The sequence below is a fragment of the Rhinoderma darwinii genome, chromosome 3 (genome assembly GCF_050947455.1).
Source record: "Rhinoderma darwinii isolate aRhiDar2 chromosome 3, aRhiDar2.hap1, whole genome shotgun sequence".
NCBI classification, from domain to species: Eukaryota; Metazoa; Chordata; class Amphibia; order Anura; family Rhinodermatidae; genus Rhinoderma; species Rhinoderma darwinii.
Window position 1 is genome coordinate 36,759,297 of NC_134689.1, and position 23,033 is coordinate 36,782,329.

Genomic DNA, 23,033 nt, shown 5'->3' on the forward strand with positions numbered 1-23,033 from the left:
GTACACTTACACTACCCATTTGTCTTCTATTTTGCACGTATATAAGAATCTAGGGGCAATTATAACAAACATTAAAAGCATTCTTGCTTTTACCATAAAATATTATTAGCTTGACATTTTATACCTTTTTTCCCCATTAGCAATAAGAATTCCACTATGGATCCTCTTGTGGTATCCTCTATGTCTGCTGCTAAGTGGGTGCAATACATTCTACATCCAATTTATTTACAATTCTACAGTTCTGACCAAATGAATGCATGAATCTTAGTCCTCATGCCCACTCCAGGGTGCTATCCGTTTTTTTTAACTGATAGCACCCTGACACATTCATTTCTATGGGGCCACGCACACTTCTGTTGTTTTGATGTTTCCGTTCATCCGTTCCGTCAAATGTAGTGCTTGTCCTACTTTTGACCATCGTTCAGTGACACATTAAGGTCTATGGGTCCATCAAAAAAACAGACGGCACACAGAAGGCATCCACGTGCCGTCCGTTTTTCACGGATCCGTTCCTAAGCAACAACAGGGCATGCCAACGTTCCCTGCATTCAACACACAAGATGGAATTTAATGGACCGTTTAAAACGGTAGACAAACACGGAAGAACAGCGTCCGTTCAAAATGGAACAACGGAACGGACGCAGAGTAACAACGGATGTCACAACGGACACACAAATCTGTTTTAAACGGACGTGAAAACGGTGAAGGATGTATGCATGAGGCCTTAGGCTGGATTCACACGAGCGTGTTAGGTCCGTGATATACGGTCCGTATGTCGGCCTTATTTCCCGGACCATACACACTGAAGGGAACCGGGCTCCTAGCATCATAGTTATCTGCCTCTCCGCGGAACTGCTGTCCCATACTGAAAACATGATTACAGTACGGGACAGTTGTCCCACAGCGAGGCAGGGACTCCTAGTGTCATAGATAACTATGATGCAAGGAGCCCGGCTCCCTGCAGTGTGTTCGGTCCGGGAAATGCTGACGACTTACGGACCGTATATCACGGACCAACCACACCCATGTGTGGGAGGCCTTAGTGAATGTCGGCCACTTATTCATTCAAAGCAATGATGCTTATATTTTTCTTTTGCTATATCAGTTCTCATGTCTCATCTATTTTTCAGTAAATCTAGGCTTGACAGTAAAGTTGTTAATTTTCCTATGGGCTCAATTATAGACCTGTGCTTAAAAAGATTGCTTCACTAAAATAACCCATCCATATGCTGTATTATAGCATATGGATATCATAGAGCGAGGACCTCTTAGTGGCTCATGCTGTGCTGTACCTGGCCCATCCATGTATTACATAAATAGACATTCATTTGAATGGTCTCCATGTAATGCTACATTTCCCCTGTTGTGGGTGATATGGTGGAAATGAATGCCTGACAGCTACTTCCCCCAATTGATTGCCAGGAGTAAAGAAGCGGTAGCAGTGGCAATCAACTGATCACCTGGTCGGTTTTTTTTCAAGCAGGGGTTGATATTATGAGACTACACCTTTAAGAGAGGTTGTCTGAGGTTGGAAAACAAAGTGCATATTTTTTTCAAGAACAGTGCCACTCATGTCTATTGGCTGTGCCTGGTATTGCAATAGCAAGCACAACCCATGCACAAGAGTGTTGATTTTTCTGGAAGTAGACTCATTTTTTCTAATCGAATAAACCCCTTTAAATAATCGAATGCAGCATAGATGGAATGATAATGATCCTTTTCAGAGCAGTTGACTGGCTGAGAGGTTTCATTGGCACCATCATCTGACTCCACAGAACCAAGAATTAATTTTCAACCCCCTTTTTACACCCACTAGTGTAGCTCTAGATTATCATACTGATAAGCCTTATTATACAGGTCTGTCACAGGGACAGCTTTTACTTTTTTTTTACTTTATCTTTTTTTTTTAAATGCAATATTAATAATAATAAACCAGGGAACAGCAAAGTCTTGTGATGTGGAAATCATAAATGTGAATATAACATGTGCAAATGTTCTCCCGTTCTAAGCCACGGGAGAGAAACAGGGTTAAGCGATAAACCAGCAGGCTGCGTGTTACACTAAACTAAGTGGATAAAACACAGGAGCTGAAAAACTGTCTCATATACAAAATAAACTATTGATTTGTCCTTTCATATGATTTATACAGAAACTGACAGCGAATTGGTGCACAGACGACTAACTAAAGACAAAGCTATAAAGTGCTGTCCTCTAGAATAGGAAGCACAGATGTAAGATCATTAATAGTCTGCTGCCAAGACCTCAAAGATGGCTGGCAAACTCCAAGAATAACACATTTCGCTGCACATGTTCCACAAGTCATTTACATATTTTTTGTATTTATTCTCTTTCCTCACCCTACAATTAACCTTTATAAGTAATTTGCATGTACAGTAAACATTCTATAAAGCAAACAAATGAAAGTATATTCAAGGAAATTCTGGAAAGGAATATAAGGTTTGAGATCTGGTGAATTGACTCTATCATTTCAGGTAACACACAGACACACTATATATATATATATATATATATATATATATATATATATATATATATATATATATATATATATATAGCAGAAAGAGATGAGGCAGCACACCAAAGTAGCAAGTGAAAATAAGAAGTATGTTTATTCACCCCACAGGCAATGTTTCGGTCCTGCTTACTGGGATCTTTCTCAAGCTTGCTGTTCATTATAGGGCCCGTAGCCTGAGACTAGGAGGCGTTGCATCCGCTACTGGAGCTGCTTTCTTTTTTGTCTATATATATATATACATATATATATATACATGTATATATATATATATATATATATATATATATATAGATTTATATATATATATATATATATATATATATATATATAGACAAAAAAGAAAGCAGCTCCAGTAGCGGATGCAACTCCTCCTAGGCTCAGGCTACGGGCCCTATATACATTACATGTATACATTATTATATGTTGTAGTAGAATAAAAACTTTTTTAAATTGTATACAATGATGCAGGTACTGTATTTTATACGCAGCCCTTCTAGTTGCTATGAGGTCTGAATAAAACCGATACCTTCAAGGGGTTGTCCAGGCTCGGGGTGGTTTTTCATACTGATGACTTATCCATAGGACAGATCATCCGTATATGATCGGTGGGGGTCTGACATCCGGACCCCACACTAATCAGCTGTTCCGGCTGCCTCCTGTACCATAAGTTTTGCAGTGGTCGGTGCCGGAAGAAGATTACTCCGTACACTGCATAGTGGCCGTACTGCAACACTGCAGCTCTGCTCCTATTCAAGTGAATAGGAGCAGAGCTGCATTACTGTAGCATAGCCGCTATACAGTGCGAAGTCCCGGTGTCGGCCCCACCAATCATATACTGATGACGTATCCTGTGGATAGGTCATCAGAATAAAAAACCACCCCATGCCCAGAAAACTGCTTTAAGGTATCCCATTTATCCAGACCTCATAGCAACTAGAAGGGCCCTGTTAGTGCATAGAGGAGTGTCCCATCTTCATAGCGGATTTCTGGAGCTCTGTCAGAGGGACCATCAGGTTTTTGGTCACCTCCCTGATTATGACCCTTCTCCTCCATGTACTTAGTTTAGCCAGGCAGCTTTAGGAAGAGTCATGGTGATTCCAAACTTCTTCCATTTAAGAGTCGTGGAGTCCACTGTATTTTGCAGAACATTCAATGCTGTAGAATTTTTTTTGAACCCTTCCACACATCTGTGCCTTGACACAATTCTATTTCCGAGGTCTACAGACATTCACTTCTGCAGGAATAGATGAGCAGTGTCTATGTAACGCCCCTCGGCCTCTGTATAATCATCAGACTCTGACATAAGAAGTCGATATTTATACAAAACTTATTTACAGATGTGTCAATATAAAATTTACATTCAAATTAACTGTATCTAAAATGATTACCTGTTTTAAATCGATTGCTATTACCATATTTAATAACTTTATTTTTGTTGTTATTATAATTTATACATATACTATTTATAGTAAAAATTAATAGAAAAACAAAAATAGAAAATACCACAGATCATCTTTCTATATAGTAAGAAACATAAAAGGATTAGTCTCACCTCGACAGGAGTAGTTGTTTCACTTTTTAAGATGATTAAGTTTTGAAAACTTTGTCCACTCTGTCTTTTGAGATGTCTGTCTGCGATCACAGCCTGTGGACCTGTCCCTACTGGAATCCCAGTGTTATAAAACATAAATGTGTCACTTCCAGATCCCGCAGTCATACAGGCCTTGTAGCAGTAAGTCTTAGTAAGTGATCCATTTCCTCTAACTTCAATGAAATGAGGTTGCACTTTTAATCCGGGTGGCAGCCTAGTTTCAACGTTATTGTTTGCTTGTTTGTACATCTCTGCAGGGTTTGGATTGGGAACGGCACAGCAACATGCACAACAGGGATCAGCATTGCCATTACACTTGCAGCATTTTAGAATTAAAATTATTATTAGAGTTAAAAGGAATACAAAGGAAATAGAACATAAAGCAATAATCAAATAAATAGTAATTTCGGAATAGTTGGTGTTGTTTTTTACATGCCGTTGGGGGTCAGGAACAAGTTTTGAAATCCTATCCACCACAGCTATGCTTATTGTGGTAGATGAAGAAAGAGGTGGCTCCCCATTGTCTTTTACAATAACAGTCACATTGTAGCTGCTAATACTGTCATCTGCAACTTTCCTTGTAGTCCTTATTTCCCCTGTATGTAAAGCCACCTTAAAAAGTTTTGGATCGGTGGATTTGCCCAAATTGTAAAACAACCAAGCATTTTGTCCCGAATCAGCATCAACTGCAATGACTTTTGTGACAAGATAGTCAACACCTGCTGCACGAGGAATCATCTCAATGGATTTTGTACTATTAGTAGGAGCTGGATACAGAATTGTTGGGGCATGATCATTTTGATCTAAAATAAAAATATTTACAGTAGCAGAACTGCTAAGTGTAGGATTCCCAGCATCTTGTGCCTGAACGACAAAGCGAAATTCTCTAAGTTTTTCATAGTCAAATGACTGAACAGCATATATAGTGCCATTGTCAGATTTAATGGAGACATAGGAGGAAACAGGAATGCCTTGAACATCACCTTGGAGAAGTATATATGATACAAATGCATTCTCATTGACATCTGGATCTATGGCTTTTACTGAGAAAAGTGTGACTCCTGGAGCATTGTTTTCCAGCACATACACAGAGTAGACGGACTCCTCAAATACTGGAGGGTTGTCATTCACATCTGAGATTTGCACATATAGTGTTTTCTGAGATGACAGAGGTGGGACTCCGGAATCTGTCGCAGTTATTGTGATATTATAAGAAGGGCACTTTTCACGATCTAGTTTACCATCAGTTAATAGTTTGTAGGTATTTTTGAATGAGTTGAGTTTAAATGGCAGGTTTGGCTGTATGGTTAGGCTAACCTGTTTATTGATCCCTGAATCCTTATCTGTTACACTCATCAAAGCCACAACTGTGTCTACTTGTGAGTTCTCAGCAATTGGAGAATAATTAGAAGTCACCACTATCTCTGGGGCATTATCATTGGCATCAATGATCTCAACCAGCACTTTGCAATGCCCTGTCATAGGAACTGGGCCTTTGTCAGTGGCTTGGATATAAATCTCATAGGATGATGATTTTTCATAGTCTAAAACACCACTCACCCTCACTTCTCCAGTCCTTGGTTCAATACTAAATAACTGTCCTACTTTCTGTGGTGTATAACTACTAAATGAATATGTCACTTCACCATTAGACCCTTCATCTGGATCTGTTGCATTTAACTTAACCACCAAGGAACCAGCTGGTGAATTCTCAAGCAGACTGGCTTTGTATGTAGACTTATCAAAGAATGGAGTATTGTCATTTGTGTCCATCACCCGTATAGAAATTTGGGCTGTCCCAGACTTCGCAGGGCTCCCTCCATCTATAGCTGTGAGAACCAGCTGATGAAGAGTATTTTGTTCCCTGTCTAGTGATTTCTTCAACACTATTTCAATAAGCTTACTATTGCCATTGAAAGTCTTTAAATCCAGTGCAAAGTAATCATTGTCACTTAACTTGTAGGTCTGTATTGAATTGGTGCCTATATCAGGGTCTTGTGCACTCTCAATAGGAAACCTTGCACCAGGGACAGCTGACTCACTAATCTCTAGATAGTAATCATTTCTAGGAAATGTAGGAGCGTGATCATTAATATCTAGGATCTCTACCTCTATATTGTGCACCTCTACTGGGTTTCCTATGACCACCTCCAGGTTTATCACACATGGGGTAGTGGGCTCACACAGACTTTCACGATCTATTGTTCTATTTACAAATAACACTCCATTTCCCAGGTTCACATCAAAATACTGCTTACTGTTACCAGATGTGATACGAAAGCCCCGAGAGGGTAATTGTTTGAGGTCCAGACCCAGGTCATTGACCACATTCCCTACAAACGCCCCATGATTTAACTCCTCCCTCACCGAGTATCTAAGCTGCCCTGTAACCAAGCTCAGGACCACTAACATAACAAGCCCCCGGGCCCACAGCCCTATACACCTCTGGCTACAAGACATTTTAGTGCTCATCTGACCCCTCCCCAACCAGCCTGACACATCCTCTTCCCTATATGCTCTAAGCTATAAACCGCATGAGGTTACCATGTGTGGCCAGCGATCAGTGCTGGGTGGGATTCGGGTGTCTTTGCAGGCGGCTGTTTTCCCAGTAAATCCATTGCTTTGTTGTGTTGGATGCTGTGTGGGAGGAAGATGAAGCTGGGCCTGTTCGGAGAGCGCAGGGTTTCAGCTCAGCTGCTTCTTTTGCTGTAGGTGCTCCCGTCGCCCTTGTGCTGGGGGCGGGGCACTAGCCTGGCATGGGTTCAGCACCTGGGACGTGGACAGAGCTATCGACGCATCCAGCGCTGATCAGCAGCGGGTGATCTTCAGCACCTGGAGAGTGGACAGCGCCCGTCAGCACCAGCGCCCGTTATGCGGGGAAACATCATCAACACGAGGGCAGTGCCAGTCATCCAGGGAGCACATCACAGCAGAGGGCTTGGCTTCAGCACCTGGTTCATGGGCATCACTATTAATGAATCCAGCACTTAGATCGGGATCAGCGCCAGCCATGCATGCAGCACGGAGCAGCAGAGGGGCTTGGTCTCAGCACGATCGCTATATCCAGCATTGCTTATGAACTGCTCCAGGAATCACTGCACGAGAAAGACAATGTGGAAATGCCGTGTGAGCTCCAAACCCTGCCCCTCAGAGCTGGCACACTGTCTTCTTCCTGTAACATGCAGATGTAGCAATGCATAAAGCAACATGTCAGCAATACACTGGCTGCCGAAGGCTCAGCAGCTCAGGTGCTTCCGACAGCCTCCTTCCGGTACTACGTACCCATCAGCCACACGCATCATAACATGTTAACTAATCGTTGCATCAGATTTGAGTGAAACGCCTTCATCCTAAAGAAGCAAGAAGCTCGACAAGAAATAATGTGTCATGGCGATTGCTGAATAATGTGATCCTAATTCTAGCGATGCGGGTATAAAAGGGTAACTGAAGGGTGCAGAAGATCTCTGCCATACACAGTCTCCCTGGAAGAGGACGCAGCTTCATTATTTCTGCTTTTCAGGAAACAGAAAATGACAGAAAGGAGCTGGACTAAAAAAATTAACTGCTGTTCTACACCGTCATGTATAGTTCTATTAATATATCAATAAAAAACACAATAATGTATAAAAATAATTGTTATATAATATCTTGGCATTTGTTTATCATTAGAATATAAAATAATAATAATAATAATAATAATAATAATAATAATAATAATAATAATAATAATAATAATAATAATAATGACAATCTATTATTAACTTAGACAAGTCCAGATGAAATGTATGTGGATAGGATGCATACAGTGGATACAATATATATATATATATATACCTCTATGTAAATCATTCAATCTAACCACACAATCCCTGCAGCCACAACCCCCAACATCTATGCCTGCTTCTGCATCTAAACACATTACAATGTGTGCATTATACAGATATACTATAGAAGTCAATTTCATTTAAGCTATTTAACCTATCCATATGTTTTTGAATTATGTGACCATATCAGAGCTTCCAATCAATATTCCAGCCACTATTCATAGTGAAAAATAAAAATAAAAAAAACAAAAATAAAAAACAAAAATTAGCATGTTACTTACCACTAGCCACATTATTTAAAGAGGACCTGTCACTAGCTCCTATAAAGTGAGTTATTAGACTCACGTGTTTCAGCTGTGTCTGCGACACCAGCGGTGGTGGTTGCTTAATTCTGTGCCCCCCCCGTTGATGAGATATTGCCCCCTCTTTATTTATTAAGCAATATGTAAATGAGCCACTGGCTAGCCAAGTGTTATGGCCGCCAGCGATTCTTAATGGGCGGAGCTAGCAGAGAGCCTCTGATGCTGACCTATTAGCGTGAGGCTGTTTGCTTCAGACATTCCGAGGCCAGCGTCATCACGAGAGCCTCTGATGCTGACCTATCAGTGTAAGGGCTTATTCACACGAGCGTATTCCGTGTTACGCGGGTTAAAAAAACGAACATCACACGGACCTATGCAATTCAATGGGGGCATTCAGACATAGTGTTTTTCACGCAGCGTGTGTCCGCTGCGTGAAACTCACTTCATGTCCTATACTTGTGCGTTAAGTAGGCTTAATTCACACAGTGCGGACAAATCACGTTATTTGTTTAGATTTTGGAAAAACCGTGGCAGAATACACAGGTATGATAAGCACTGCAGGATGAAGCCAGTTGTTCTTTAAATGATTTGTTTATTGATAAAGACTAAGCGTTGCAGCACCAAACGTGTGCCTTCATCAGGTTTATGATTACAGACCAGTGCCTTTATCGGGTATATGATTACAGACCGGTGCCTTCATCAGGTTTATGATTACAGACCAGTGCCTTTATAGGGTATATGATTACAGACCGGTGCCTTCATCAGGTAAATTATTACAGACCGGTGCCTTCATCAGGTATATGATTATGGTCCGGTGCCTTCATCAGGTAAATGATTACAGACCGATGCCTTCATCAAGTATATAATTACAGACCGGTGCCTTCGTCAGGTATATGATTACGGGCCAGTGCCTTTATCGGGTATATGTTTACAGACCGGTGGCTTCATCAGGTATATGATTACAAACTGGTGCCTTCATTGGGTATATGATTACAGACCAGTGCCTTTATCGGGTATATGATTACAGACCGGTGGCCTCATCAGGTATATGATTACAGACCGGTGCCTTCATCAGGTACATGATTACAGACCGGTGCCTTCATCAGGTACATGATTACAGAGCGGTGCCTTCATCAGGTATATGATTAAAGACCGGTGCCTTCATCAGGTGTATGACTACGGTCCGGTGCCTTCATCAGGTAAATGATTACAGACCGGTGGCTTTATCAGGTATATGATTACAGACCGGTGCCTTCGTCAGGTATATGATTACGGACCAGTGCCTTTATCGGGTATATGATTAAAGACCGGTGGCTTCATCAGGTATATGATTACAAACTGGTGCCTTCATTGGGTATATGATTAGGGTCTGGTGCCTTCATCAGGTATATGATTACAGACCGGTGGCTTTATCAGGTATATGATTACAGACCGGTGGCTTCATCAGGTATATGATTACAAACTGGTGCCTTCATTGGGTATATGATTACGGTCCGGTGCCTTCATCAGGTATATGATTACAGACCGGTGGCTTTATCAGGTATATGATTAGAGACCGGTGCCTTCATCAGGTACATGATTACAGACCGGTGCCTTCATCAGGTATATGATTACAGAGCGGTGCCTTCATCAGGTATATGATTACAGACCGGTGCCTTCATCAGGTGTATGACTACGGTCCGATGCCTTCATCAGGTAAATGATTACAGACCGGTGGCTTTATCAGGTATATGATTACAGACCAGTGGCTTCATCAGGTATATGATTACAGACCGATGCCTTCATCAGGTATATGATTACGGTCCGGTGCCTTCAACAAGTAAATGATTACAGACCGGTGGCATTATCAGATATATGATTACAGACCGGTGGCTTCATCAGGTATATGATTACAGACCGGTGCCTTCATCAGGTATATGATTACGGTCCGGTGCCTTCATCAGGTAAATGATTACAGACCGGTGGCTTTATCAGGTATATGATTACAAACCGGTGGCTTCATCAGGTATATGATTACAGACTGGTGCCTTCATCAGGTGTATGATTACGGTCCGGTGCCTTCATCAGGGAAATGATTACAGACCGGTGCCTTCATCAGGTGTATGATTACAGACCGGTGCCTTCATCAGGTATATGATTACAGAACAGTGCCTTCATCAGGTATATGATTACAGACCGGTGCCTTCATCAGGTATATGACTACAGACCGGTGCCTTCATCAGGTATATGACTACAGACCGGTGCCTTCATCAGGCAATGTTTACAGACAGTTGCCTTCATCAGGTATATGATTACAGACAGTTGCCTTCATCAGGTATATGATTACAGACCAGTGCCTTCATCAGGTATATGATTACGGTCCGGTGGCTTCATCAGGTATATGATTACAGACCGGTGCCTTCATCAGGTATATGATTACGGTCCGGTGCCTTCATCAGGTAAATGATTACAGACCGGTGCCTTCATCAGGTATATGATTATAGACCGGTGCCTTCATCAGGTATATGATTACAGACCAGTTCCTTCATCAGGTATATGATTACAGACTGGTGCCTTCATCAAGGTATATGATTACGGTCCGATGCCGTAACACTTAGTATTCATCAATAAAGAAATCATTTAAATGACTACTGGTTTCATCCTGCGGTGCTCATCATACCTGTGTTTTCTTGCTACTTCTGATATTACCATATGGATTTACACAGCTTACATAGAATATTTTTAAAAATTCTTATAATTAATATAATATAAATAATTATTTGGGGCATAGACTTCCCCACTGTCCAACGCTTTTCTTACATAGTTATACACTATGAATCGCCGTGTTTTTTTCCTCTTTTGTAGTTTGAATAAATGGTATATTCTTTAAACAAGTTCAAGAAGAGCCTTGATGCCTTTCTTTAAAATATAATTTAAAAATATAATAAATTTAAAAATATAATATTACAGGTTATTAGAGTACTACAATCTAAAAGAAGAGGCAGCACTCCACTGGTATAAGCTTGAAAATGCCTACAATCGGAAGGTGAAACATTGCCTGTATGCTGGGTGAATACATTTTGGATTTTTATACCACTGGAGTGCTGCCTCTTCTTTTGGATTGTGGTTGAACTTGTTTGGGGTCTCATGTCAAGTTTCCCCTGAGGATAGCACCCACATTTTTACGCTACAGTGCAGCTCCTACACTTTGTTTGTTCCAGGTTATTAGAGTACCAGATTCTGGAAATGGGACGTTGATCCAGGGATTTATTCGGATTTTTGGATCCATATTTGGATTCAGGGAGGAATTTTTCCCCTAAATGAGGGAATTGGCATCAACCTCACGGGGGTTTTGCCTTCCTCTGGATCAACATGGTAGGATTATAGATTAGACTTTATGGACCTGTGTCTATTTTCAACCTTATCAACTATATAACTATATAATCATATATTCAGACATGGCAGATTTGTCTCAGATTTTTAGTTCCGATTGCTCGCCAAAAATACACTACAACTTACAATACATTTGAATGGGGTTTTCAAAACCAAATACACACGCAACAGAAAAAACCTGCATGGGTGTGCTGGGTATCATGTTGAAGAATTGCCACGCACTTCACCATTTACAATGCATAGGGTAAAATCCACTGCAAAACACCTGCAGGAGCAGGAACTCAACCTAAAGCCCTATTCACACATTTCAGATTGGCGCGGATTTCGGCCCGGATTCCTTGTTGAAATACGCATAGAATCCGGCGGCAATCCGCATCCCATACATGTGAATGGGGTTCCTGTAACCCGGTTAGCATGCTAGGAAATATTTCTGTGCATATTTATGTCTAATACGAGATTTTGGTTTTATCAAAGGGCGCAAGGGCGGGAGCGGAAGGGGGCCCCAAGTTAAACTTTTTCACCAGGGCCCATGAACCTTTAACTGCGCCTCTGCCCTTTTCCCACTGCGATCTAGCCCTACGTTTAACGTGTACGCCAAGAAAGCTCCTGGCGTACACGTTAATTGTTTCTATAGGGCTCTTTTAGCCTGACAGAGTTTAAAAGAGTGTCCTTTTGGCCTCCATCATGCTGGTATATATCGGTATACTTTTTTTTAAAGAATGGAATAGCGTAATAATTTTCCATCTCGCCGGATGCCGCAAAAAAAATAAAATACTGCGCAGTATACATTTTGTAACATAGAGCCCGTGGGTGACGGATGAAGTCAGGGGTTTCACCAGATCCGTAATTCCATATATGGACAGTAACGTCAGGAGCTTCCCTTGTCACAGCACTTCAGCAGCGCACCCCCCTGGGAGTTCGGGTGAGCTATCCCACTCTATGCTTATACAGTGGGATACGTTGCAGCCTTCTGTCAGAGGCATATGGATGAGTCCTCCGCACGTGAACCAAGATGCAAAATTGCAGATAATTTAATGTCCCACATATTTCAGCAGACTATAGGCTGATGTTTACCCAAGACTTTAGTCTGTAAATAAAACAGAAACTACAAGATCTTGCAAAATAGCCTGTAGTCTGCTACTGGACTCAGCCAAAGAGAAAACATATTTTGTAATGTCAGCCTCCCACATAGATGTAAAAAACCATGGATCCCCATTCTCTGCAGAAAGCGGATACACTTGTGTGTAATTAAGGCTATCCATTCCCCGAACCCTGATGGTTATGGCCAGATCTGATAAACAGACACATCCCTGGGGGTTAGCTCTTGGGTAGGTCTCTTTTAGACTCTGAATTTTACAATACTTATCAAATGAATTGCTTAAGCAGATACTTTTTGCATCTAGTATCCCAACCTAGACCACCACCTAATTGACATATAAGAAGTAATAGTGAGAAAACCCCTTAGGGTATGTTCACACAGCATATTTTCTGCCATTTTTAGGGTCGTAAACACCCGAAAAATGGCCGAAAAATCAGCGTTTTTTACGGCCTTTTTTCAAAACGGCCACGTAAAAAAAACGGCCGCGAAAAAGAAGTGCAGGCTCACTTCTTGGGACCTTTTTAAAGCCGTTTTTCATTGCCTTTATCGAAAAAAGCTCCAAAAACGGCCGTAAAAAACGCTGGGAAAAACGCAGCGAAAATCGCGAGTGGCTTAAAAAACGTCTGAAAATCAGGAGCTGTTTTCCCTTGAAAACTGCTCCGTATTTTGAGACGGTTATGAGTTTGTGTGTGAACATGCCCTAATATATTTGGGCCCTATGTGGACAACAGGGGTCACCTAACCTCTGCTTATAAGTGCAAAGCAGCCGCCAGTGGCCACCTGTTGCATCGTCTTCAATGGAGAGGTTGTGGCACTAGTGATAGGCTCTCTCCACAAAATTCTAGTGGAATTACAGAATAAGCCGAACTAGCAGCACTCAGCTGGGAATTATTGCCGATTAATCCAGAAAAGCATTTGTCAGGTCAGACAACGATGTTGGAGGAGAGGGTTTGGCTTGCAATTTCGATTCTAGTTCATCCCAAAGGTAATCTATGGGGTTGAGGTCAGGGCTCTGTCAAGTTCTTCCACACCAAACTCACCCAATGTAACGTCTGTGGTCGCTGACCACGAACTCCTTCCATCTGGTCGATGCCCTTCTTTCCAGAGATGTCTGCACATGCGGCTGTCCTGTTCCACAGTGACCACCAGGGTGCGCTTGCGAGCTCAGTCCAGCCTTGGAGCCATAGAGCACACAGGTGTGATTGCTCGCAGAGCACCCTGGATTATAAAAAGGGCTCTGCCCCTTTCTGCCTTGCCTGAGCCTGGTTGTCGTTATCCTAGTATGTCTATGCAAATGGTCTCCTGAGTGTTTTCCAGTTCCCAGTGTTCCCCGTTCCTGCTACCTGTAACCTGTGCTATCCTGGTCAAGTGCTGTGTTGAGATGAAGTCGTGCTGTGCTGTATTCCACACCTGTCCTGCTAGACCACGCCTGGCGCCTGCCTGCTGCCTAGTCTCAGCCGAGCCTGTCTTGCTACTGTCTGAGCTATGACAGGTACACTATACGAACTATAGACTGTGATCTGTGTCATGTTGGCCAGCTGCCATACCGCCAAGGCAGGATAGCCCAGTGGGTCCACATACCCAACGTGATAGTAGACTCAGGCCATGAACCCCACTGGTCAATCCAAGACCATGACGATGTCGCAGGAGTTGCGGGCGGACATACTAGAGCTCCAGTATCGACAGGACCAACTCCTCCAGGCATTAAACATTATTGCACGTCGGCTGGAGGTGCAAGCTACCGTTCCTCCTACTACACCTCCTGGCAGTACTGATACTCCAACTACACCTCCTGGCAATGCTGATCCCCGATTTTATTTGCCGCTTCCTGGCCGCTATGATGGAGACGCGAGGACCTGCCGTGGATTTTTGAACCAGTGCCAGATCCACTTTAGCCTGTATGCAAGGACATTCTCGTCTGATGGTGCAAGGGTCGCGTTCATCATCTCTCTCCTCACTGGCAGGGCCCTTGCATGGGCGTACCCTATCTGGGAGAGACAAGGACCAGAAACCCTTGACTTCCAGTGCTTCCTCCAGACATTTCGCACAGTGTTTGAGGAACCTGGATGAGTCTTGACTGCAGCCGCCTCCTTGCTGAACCTACGCCAGGGAGACACATCCATGGGCGAGTACGCCATCCACTTCCGCACCCTGGCGGGAGAACTGTTGTGGAACAATGGGGCCCTGGTGGCTACATTCTGGCAGGGACTGTCTCCTAGGATTTAGGACGAGCTTGCCGCCCGAGATCTACCGTCTACCTTGGATGTCCTCATCCTCTGGCCGCCCACATTGATATAAGGATCCAAGAACGGTTCCAAGAAGCTCGTCAGGAGGGAGGACTCCCTAGTCCGGTTTCTACTTTGCAGCAACCCTTGCTGTCCTCAGATGCTGATCCTCCTAAAGAGTCTGTGAGGACGGACCAGTTTAAGCTGTCTACCCAGGAGAGACAACGCAGATGCACCTCGGGACTCAGTCTATATTGCGGCCTCGGAGGCCAACTTGTGCGTCTGTGTCCCCAAAAGCCACAGAGCCTAGGGTTGGTGGGAGAGACAATCCTGGGTAAAGAAAGACTTTCGTCTAAATTGTCTATTCCGGTGACCATAGTGTCCGGCAAGAAAACGCATCGGGTCTCTGTGTATCTGGACTCTGGATCCGCTGCTAATTTCATTCGTAGAGACCTGGTGGATCTACTCCAATTGTCCACAACCCCTCTGGAGAGGCCATTGATTGTTGCAGCTGTGAATGGACTACCTCTGCCACACCCAATTGTAGCTGTGACCAAGCCGCTGTGGCTCCAAGTGGGAGCCCTCCATTCTGAGTTCCTCTCATTCTTTGTCCTGGCTAAAGCTGTCAATCCTGTTCTGCTGGGTCTGCCTTGGCTCCGACTTCATGCCCCAGTCCTGGACTGGAGTTCTGGAGAGGTTCTCCAGTGGGGTCCCGAATGTCTCAACCGTTGCCTGGTACAGATTAGTTTAGCTCAGCCTCCTCTGCCTCAGTCCTTGGCAGGATTGCCTGGTCATTATTCTGCATTCTCGGATGTCTTCAGCAAGAAAGAGGTGGAGTCGCCTCCCCCAGATCGGGTATATGACTGTCCTATCGACCTAGTTCCTGGTGCATCCCTTCCCTGTGGTAGGGTATATTCTCTCTCCGTGCCACAGACTCTGTCAATGTCCGCCTATGTTAAGGAGAACTTGGAGAGGGGCTTCATACGGAAGTCTTCCACCCCAGCAGGAGCTGGTTTCTTCTTTGTCAAGAAAAAGGATGGTTCTCTGCGTCCTTGCATTGAGTACCAGGGTCTCAACCAGATCACAGTAAAAAATAGGTATCCATTGCCATCGATTTCTGAACTGTTTGATCGTATACGTGGAGCCAAGATTTTTTCAAAACTAGACCTGCGTGGGGCTTACAACCTAATCCGTATTCGCCGGGGTGATGAATGGAAGATGGCATTTAACACCCGTGACGGATACTATGAATATCTAGTAATGCCCTTCGGTCTGGGTAATACCCTTCGGTCTGTGTAATACTCCCGCGGTCTTCCAGGAGTTTGTTAATGATATCTTCCGTGACCTCTTCTATGTTTGTGTTTGGTCTATCTTGATGACATGTTGATCAAGTTTTGCTACGGTTAAGGGAGAATCATCTGTACGCCAAGTTGGAGAATGTCATGTTTATGTGAGAAGCTCTACCCTTCCTGGGCTACATCATCTCGAATCAAAGTCTCAAGATGGATCCTGAAAAAGGTAAAGGCCGTCCTGGAATGGCCACGCCCTCAAGGCTTGAGGGCCATACAGCGCTTCCTGGGATTCGCCAATTTCTACAGACAGTTCATTCCAAACTTTTCCTCACTGACATCTCCTATCTCTAACCTCACCAAGAAAGGCATGAATGCCAAGGTGTGGACTCCAGAGGCGGAATACACATTTTATAGCCTGAAGAGTGCCTTAAGGTCAGCCTCTATCCTCCATCATCCAGATGTTTCTCGACAGTTCTTGTTGGAGGTGGACACCTCCTCGGTCGGTGTTTGTGCACTACTGTTCCAGAGAGGTTCCAAGGGCAAGTCAATGGTATGTGGCTATTACTCCAAGCACTTCTCTTCCGCAGAACGCAACTACTCGATTGGGGATCGGGAGTTACTGGCCATCAAATTGGCTCTGGAGGAGTGGAGACATCTATTAGAGGATGCAGTTCATCCCATCTAGATATTTACATACCACAAGAACCTCACTTATCTCCAGACGGCTCAACGACTGAATCCCCATCTGGCCAGGTGGTCGCTGTTCTTTGCCCGGTTTCAGTTTGAGCTCCACTACCGTCCGGCCAACAAGAATGTGAGGGCCGATGCCCTGTACAGGTCGTTAGAGACAGAGGACACTATGGAGTCTCCACAGAATATCATTAATCCATCCTGCCTCATCCCTGTCAACCCTCTGCAAGTTAGAGACATTCCCCCGGGGAGGACTTTTGTGCGTCTGGCAGACAGAAAAAGAATCAGCCGCTGGTGACACAGTTCCAAACCGACAGGGCACGCGGGTGTCCGTAAGACCCGAGACTTGATCGCTCGTCAGTTCTGGTGGCCCACACTGCCCAAAGACATCACAGACTTTGTCTCCTCCTGTGTGTGCAGAAAATAAGGTTGCCCACTCCAAACCAGCAGGGCCTGCTTCAGACGCTGCCTGTGCCCGATGCCCCCTGGCAGCATATTGCTATGGACTTTGTCACGGACCTGCCTCTCTCTGCTGGCTGCAGTACGGTCTGGGTGGTGGTGGACCGATTCTCCAAGATGGCTCATTTTGTTCCACTGACCGGTCTACCGTCCGCTTCTTGACTGACCAATCTCTTCGTCCAACACATCTTCCGTCTGCACGGCTTGCCTATGCATATTGTGTCGGATCGGGGGATTCAGTTCACTTCGAAGTTCTGGAGAGCCCTCTGCGTACTCCTCGATGTGAAGTTGGACTTTTCCTCTGCCTACCATCCCCAGTCCGTGGCGGGATTTAGTCGCTCACGGGGGAAAAAAAGCAGCATATTCTTTCTTGCCGTGGTTACTGAAGGAATTTTGAGGCAGATTTTTTCTGCCTGCAAAATATTCTGTGTGAACAGGGCCTTAGAACGGCCCATTCTTTCACAGATATCTGTAACGGCAGACTGCATGGCTAGGTCCTGGATTTTATACACTGGTCTCAATGGGACTGAATGAAACACCTGAATACAATGATTAAGTGGTGTGTCCAAATACCCAATACTTTTGTCCACATAGTGTATATAAATAAATAAATCAAAGGCAAATATGTAAAAATATTATCATTCTTTCACCCATTATGCTTTTCTAACAACAAAAATGTTGACTACTAAAAAACAGCATTGAGCAAGGTAAAATGACCTGAATGAATTACTATACTATAATCAAAGCAGGAATTACCACTAACACAAACAGGAAACGTTGCTAGGAAACAATTGCTTCAGTTACCATGGTAACTGTCTCCGCTAGTAGGATCGTAATCATTGATAGTTTCATAGATTCCACTCATGAGGTGATACAATATTACAATCTGATTTTCATTGAGAAGAATGTTACATTATTAGTTCACAGGTCACATTAGTTTTATTTCCTGTTATTCATATATTGTCTCCATATTCAACAGACTAGTCCCTAGAATGTATTTACAGAATGTATATACTCAACTCACATCAGTTAAAATAAATTTGCATGAAAATACATTTGAGAGGGGGACTAAAGAGAACATACATTACAATGCTTCATTTTTTTAACTGGTGTGGTCAGAATTTTTACCCTGATAGCATTCTCTCTGCTAAGCAGTGCCGGCCTTTAGGATAGATGGCGCCCCATGCAAAATTATCTTTTGGTGCCCCACTCCATTTTAAAAAAAATGCCCCATAAAAAAGTATAATTCCCCCCACAGTATAATGCCCTATATAGTGCCCCCACATAGTATAATGCCCCTTTTGTGCCCCCATACAGTATTAGAATAATAATAATAATGTTTAATAATATAATATATTATAACCCATTCAAGGACACAGTATTTTGTCCTCTAATTGTGCCCTTGTAGATAGTGCCCCCCTGTGGATTGTGCCAAACAGCCTCTCTGTAGACAGTGCCATAATCCCCCGCCTCCTCCTTGTAGATCGTGCCATACAGCCCCCACCTCCCCCTTGTAGACAGTACCCCCAAACAGATTTTTTTTTTTACTCACCTAGCCTCCGTTCCCACGATGAACTGAGCTGCTCCACGATGGGATCCTTGCATAGGCCGGCGTGATCCTGTAGCCTAGCACAGAGTTTCCCAACATTTTCGGACTCGAGGCACCACTGGAAAAATAAAATTTCCTCAGGGTACCCCTACCAAAAATTGTTTTGAGAAAGACAGAAAACGGCTAAAAACAAGCACTACACTCTTAGGGCTTATTCAGACGAATGTGATATACGTCCGTGCAACGCGATTTTCACGCGCCTCGCACGGACCTATGTTAGTGTATGGGGCCGTGCAGACAGTCTGTGATTTTTGCGCAGCGTGAGTCCGCTGCGTAAAACTCACGACATGTCCGTTCTTTGTGCGTATTTCACGCATCACGCAACCATTAAAGTCGATGGGTGTGTGAAAATCACGTGCACCACACGGAAGCACTTCCGTGGGACGCGCGTGATTCGCGCAACAGCAGTAAAAAGTATGAATGAAAACAGAAAAGCACCACGTGCTTTTCTGTTTACAAACATACAAACAGAGTGTCATAATGATGGCGGCTGCGCAAAAATCACGCAGCCGCGCACCATATGATCATGACACACGGAGCTGTTAAGTGCCTTTTGCGCACACAAAACACAGCGTTTTTTGCGTGCGCAAAACACACACGCTCGTTTGAATCCGGCCTAAGGGTATGTTCACACAGCGTGTTTTGTAAGCCAAAAAAAATCTGCCTCAAAATTACTTCAGCAATTTTGAAGCAGATTTTGTATTGACAGCGTTGTTTGACCTTTTTTCTGCGTGTTTTTTTAAGCCATTGAAGCTAATGCAAAAGCCCCTGTTGTCTGTGTCCATTTATGGACATTGACGCCACTGGCTTCTCCTGGAGTGGAATCCCCGGTCACAGAGTCATCAACGGTGTGGACCGGGATTCCGCTTCATGAGTTGCCCCTGATGTTACTGTCCAATCACAGGCTGCAGCAGTCACATGGGATAAATCGTCATCCCAGGGCTGCAGAATGTCATGACGTCAGGACATCAGAGGGACATGGTAAGTATCCATTTTGTTTTCAGTGCAGTTTTCCGCAGCGGACATTCTGGCCGAAAAACTGAGCCACAATTTGGTGCGTTTTTTTGGCCGGAATTCCCTGCAATTTACAGGGGCTGTGTGCTTTTACGTAGTGTATCCACCCTGTGTGAACATACCTGTACAGTATATGGAGGCATTAGGGTACAGAAACATATAGTAGCTGCTGTCTTACAACAATACAGCTGCAAACCGCATGCTGTAATTCCACAAGTCAGCGCAGTTTTCCCAATAATTGTTAATGTCCATGCAGTGTTTTGTTTGCAGACATTAACAATCATTTGAAAACCGCACCAACTTTTGGTTAAACTGCATGTGCTACGTGTTGTACTGGACAATGGTTGTTACGATCTGATTGTTTGCATTAAAGGCCACTTATGTAAACCAAACTACAAACGAAAAGAAGATGCAAAACTCAATTGTAATGTATCAAATATAAAATGTATACATTTTATTGAAAAATACTAAAATAAAGCATACAAAAAGGTCCGCAGACACACAAAAGGAAAGGCGCACATCAAAATCCTGCACATGGAGTAATAAACAATATCTGCATGGGTCAGAAGATGGGATATAACATACAAATGCAGACAAAAAAATTACAAAATAGTATATGAATACATGTTCAATAATAGTCTGTATTAGAAGATAATTAGAGAGACAAACTGACCATACTGACCCATAAGGTGCTGGAGCAATTGATAGACGTCCACCCCGACGCAAATTTTGGCGCATTTGCCTTTGTCTGGGGGTGATATGTAACCTTTGAAAGGGAATATTTTCTTTTTTTTAATAAAAACGTCTATCAGTGTATTTGGTGCAACTTTATAGTTAGATTTTATTAACAAATCTTTTCACTTTCTGAGATTCAGCTTCTTTGTATCCTGTATACAGAGTAGCTGTATTGTGCGCTAAGACCTGAATCCGTCAAGTCCACGGGACTCAGTGGCGTAGCTATAGGGGTCGCAGCGGTCGCAATTGCGACCGGGCCCCGAAGCCAGGGGGTCCCGCGGCCCCCCGCAGGCCCCCAAATAAAAAAGTTACTATAGTAACTGGGGCCGCGGGCCCCTGTTACTATAGTAACTACAGTACTTACCTTCCTGCTTCCGGAGCGCAGCGGAGGTCCTGACGTCACAGCGCTGTGCACAGTGCATGACGTCACAACGCTATGCGCCGCGTACAGCATCCTAATATTGGATAGAGTCAGGAGCTCCGCTGCGGCTGAAGAGGAGGGAAAGTTTAATAGCTCTGTCTGCTGAAGCTGATTGGCGGGATCCGACTCCAGGGACCGGCCAATCAGCTGTTTTGAAGGGGCCGCAGCGCTCGTACGACAGCTGCTTCCCCTTCATTCCGGTCACTTGCTCACATTGTAAATCCGTGTCAGCAATTCACAGTGTGAGCGAGTAAGGGAAATGAAGGGGAAGCAGCTGTCGTACGAGCGCCGCGGCCCCTTCAAAACAGCTGATTGACGTGATAGGATAGGCCATCAATGTTTAGGGACTGGACAACCCCTTTAAGCCCACGATGTAGCAGGCTTAGAGGGTCCATGAGACAGGATCACAGATTGTGTGATGCTATCTGTTGGACCCTGTATCTAAGCCAATCACATGGTAGGCTTAGATACATGGCCCATGTGTGATCCTGTCTAATGGGCCCTGTATATAAGCCTACCACACGGTAGGTTTAGATACAGGGCCCCAGCAGACAGTAATCTTATACTGTATAAGATTACTGTCTGCTGGGGCCCCGTATCTAATCATCTTACCATAACCACATGGTAAGCTTAGATACAGGGCCCATGTGTGATACTGTCTGATAGACCCTGTATCTAAGCCTACCTTGACAGACAGTATCACACATGGGCCCTGTATATAAGCCTACCACATGTGTTACTAATAGTTTTTTTTTGTTTGTGTTTTCTTACAGTTTCGGTTGTTGGACTATGTTGGATTCGAGGACTACTTCGATGACGGCTTTTTTTATTATCAATAAAATGGTTAATGAGGGATGTGTGTTTTTTTTTTATTTCAATAAAATATTTTTTCTATGTCTTTGTGTTTTTTTTTAAACTATATTACTACCACCTTAGTAATGGCCACTGGCTGATTGACAGCGTCCATTACTAAGGCGGGGCTTATTGTTAGCCGGTGCAGAGGCTAACACTAACCCCCATTATTACCCACCAGGGGTGCTGGGAAGAGCCGGGTACGATCCAGTACCCGACCATCTGTAGTGATGGTCGGGCACCGTGGCGGCCGCAGGCTGGTATTATCAGGCTGGGAACAGCCAGAAACAGTGACCCTTCCCACCCTGGTAATGCTAGGCTTCTGCTCCTATGTTGTGTCTGGTTGGTTATGAAAAACGGGGGGGGGGGGGGGGGGGGCCCAAGTCATTTAAAAAATAATTAAAAAATATTGGAAAGAACGATTAATTAAAAAAACGTTTCAAAGGTTTACATAGCCTTTAAACCAGGGTTTCTCAAGGTGCTGTACCCACAGCCAGTACATGTTTAGCACAAACAATAAAAAAGTTGCCCTACTGTTCAAGACTGATTTTTTATTGGTTGGCAGATGATTGATGTGTGAGCAGACATGCTTACAGAGTAAGGGTAAGGACACACGTAGCGGATAAGCTGCGTAAAAGTACACACCACATCCATCCTGGAAACTGCAGGGAATTCTGCCCGAAAAACGGTACCAAATTGTGGTGCAGTTTTTCAGGTGGAACCTTTACTGCAGAAATACTGCAGAGAAAAGAAAAAATTATACTTACCACCCGGGCGTTGTCATGGCGAAGCTTCCCTCTGCTCTGAATACAGCCTGGCCTCCTGGGATGATGTTGCAGCCCATTTGACCACTGCAGCATTTGATTGGCTGCAGCAATCACATGGGATGAAACGTCATCCCAGGAGGCTGAGCTGCACTCAGAACAGAGGATCGCGTTGCTATGACAATGGCTGAGGGTAAGTATGAACCTTCTTATTATTTTTTCAACCCATTTTTTTCTGATTGGAATCA

At 43.8% G+C, this 23,033-nt stretch overlaps 1 protein-coding gene across 12 annotated transcripts in view; it reads right to left on the minus strand.

Moving 5' to 3' along the window:
• LOC142748891 (protocadherin alpha-C2-like) overlaps positions 1-23,033 on the minus strand; it is a 215,500-nt gene that overhangs the window by 46,925 nt on the left and 145,542 nt on the right. The window contains exon 1 of one of the 12 annotated variants that reach the window (XM_075856254.1): positions 4,089-7,417. The exons of 8 other annotated variants lie outside the window; for them this stretch is intronic. In XM_075856254.1, coding sequence (XP_075712369.1) covers positions 4,089-6,599 — 2,511 coding nt within the window. In that variant the 5' untranslated portion in view covers positions 6,600-7,417. Of the gene's footprint in view, positions 1-4,088; positions 7,433-23,033 lie in introns of those variants that run through there. 3 more of the 12 variants (XM_075856255.1, XM_075856261.1, XM_075856265.1) reach the window with 3 other exon arrangements.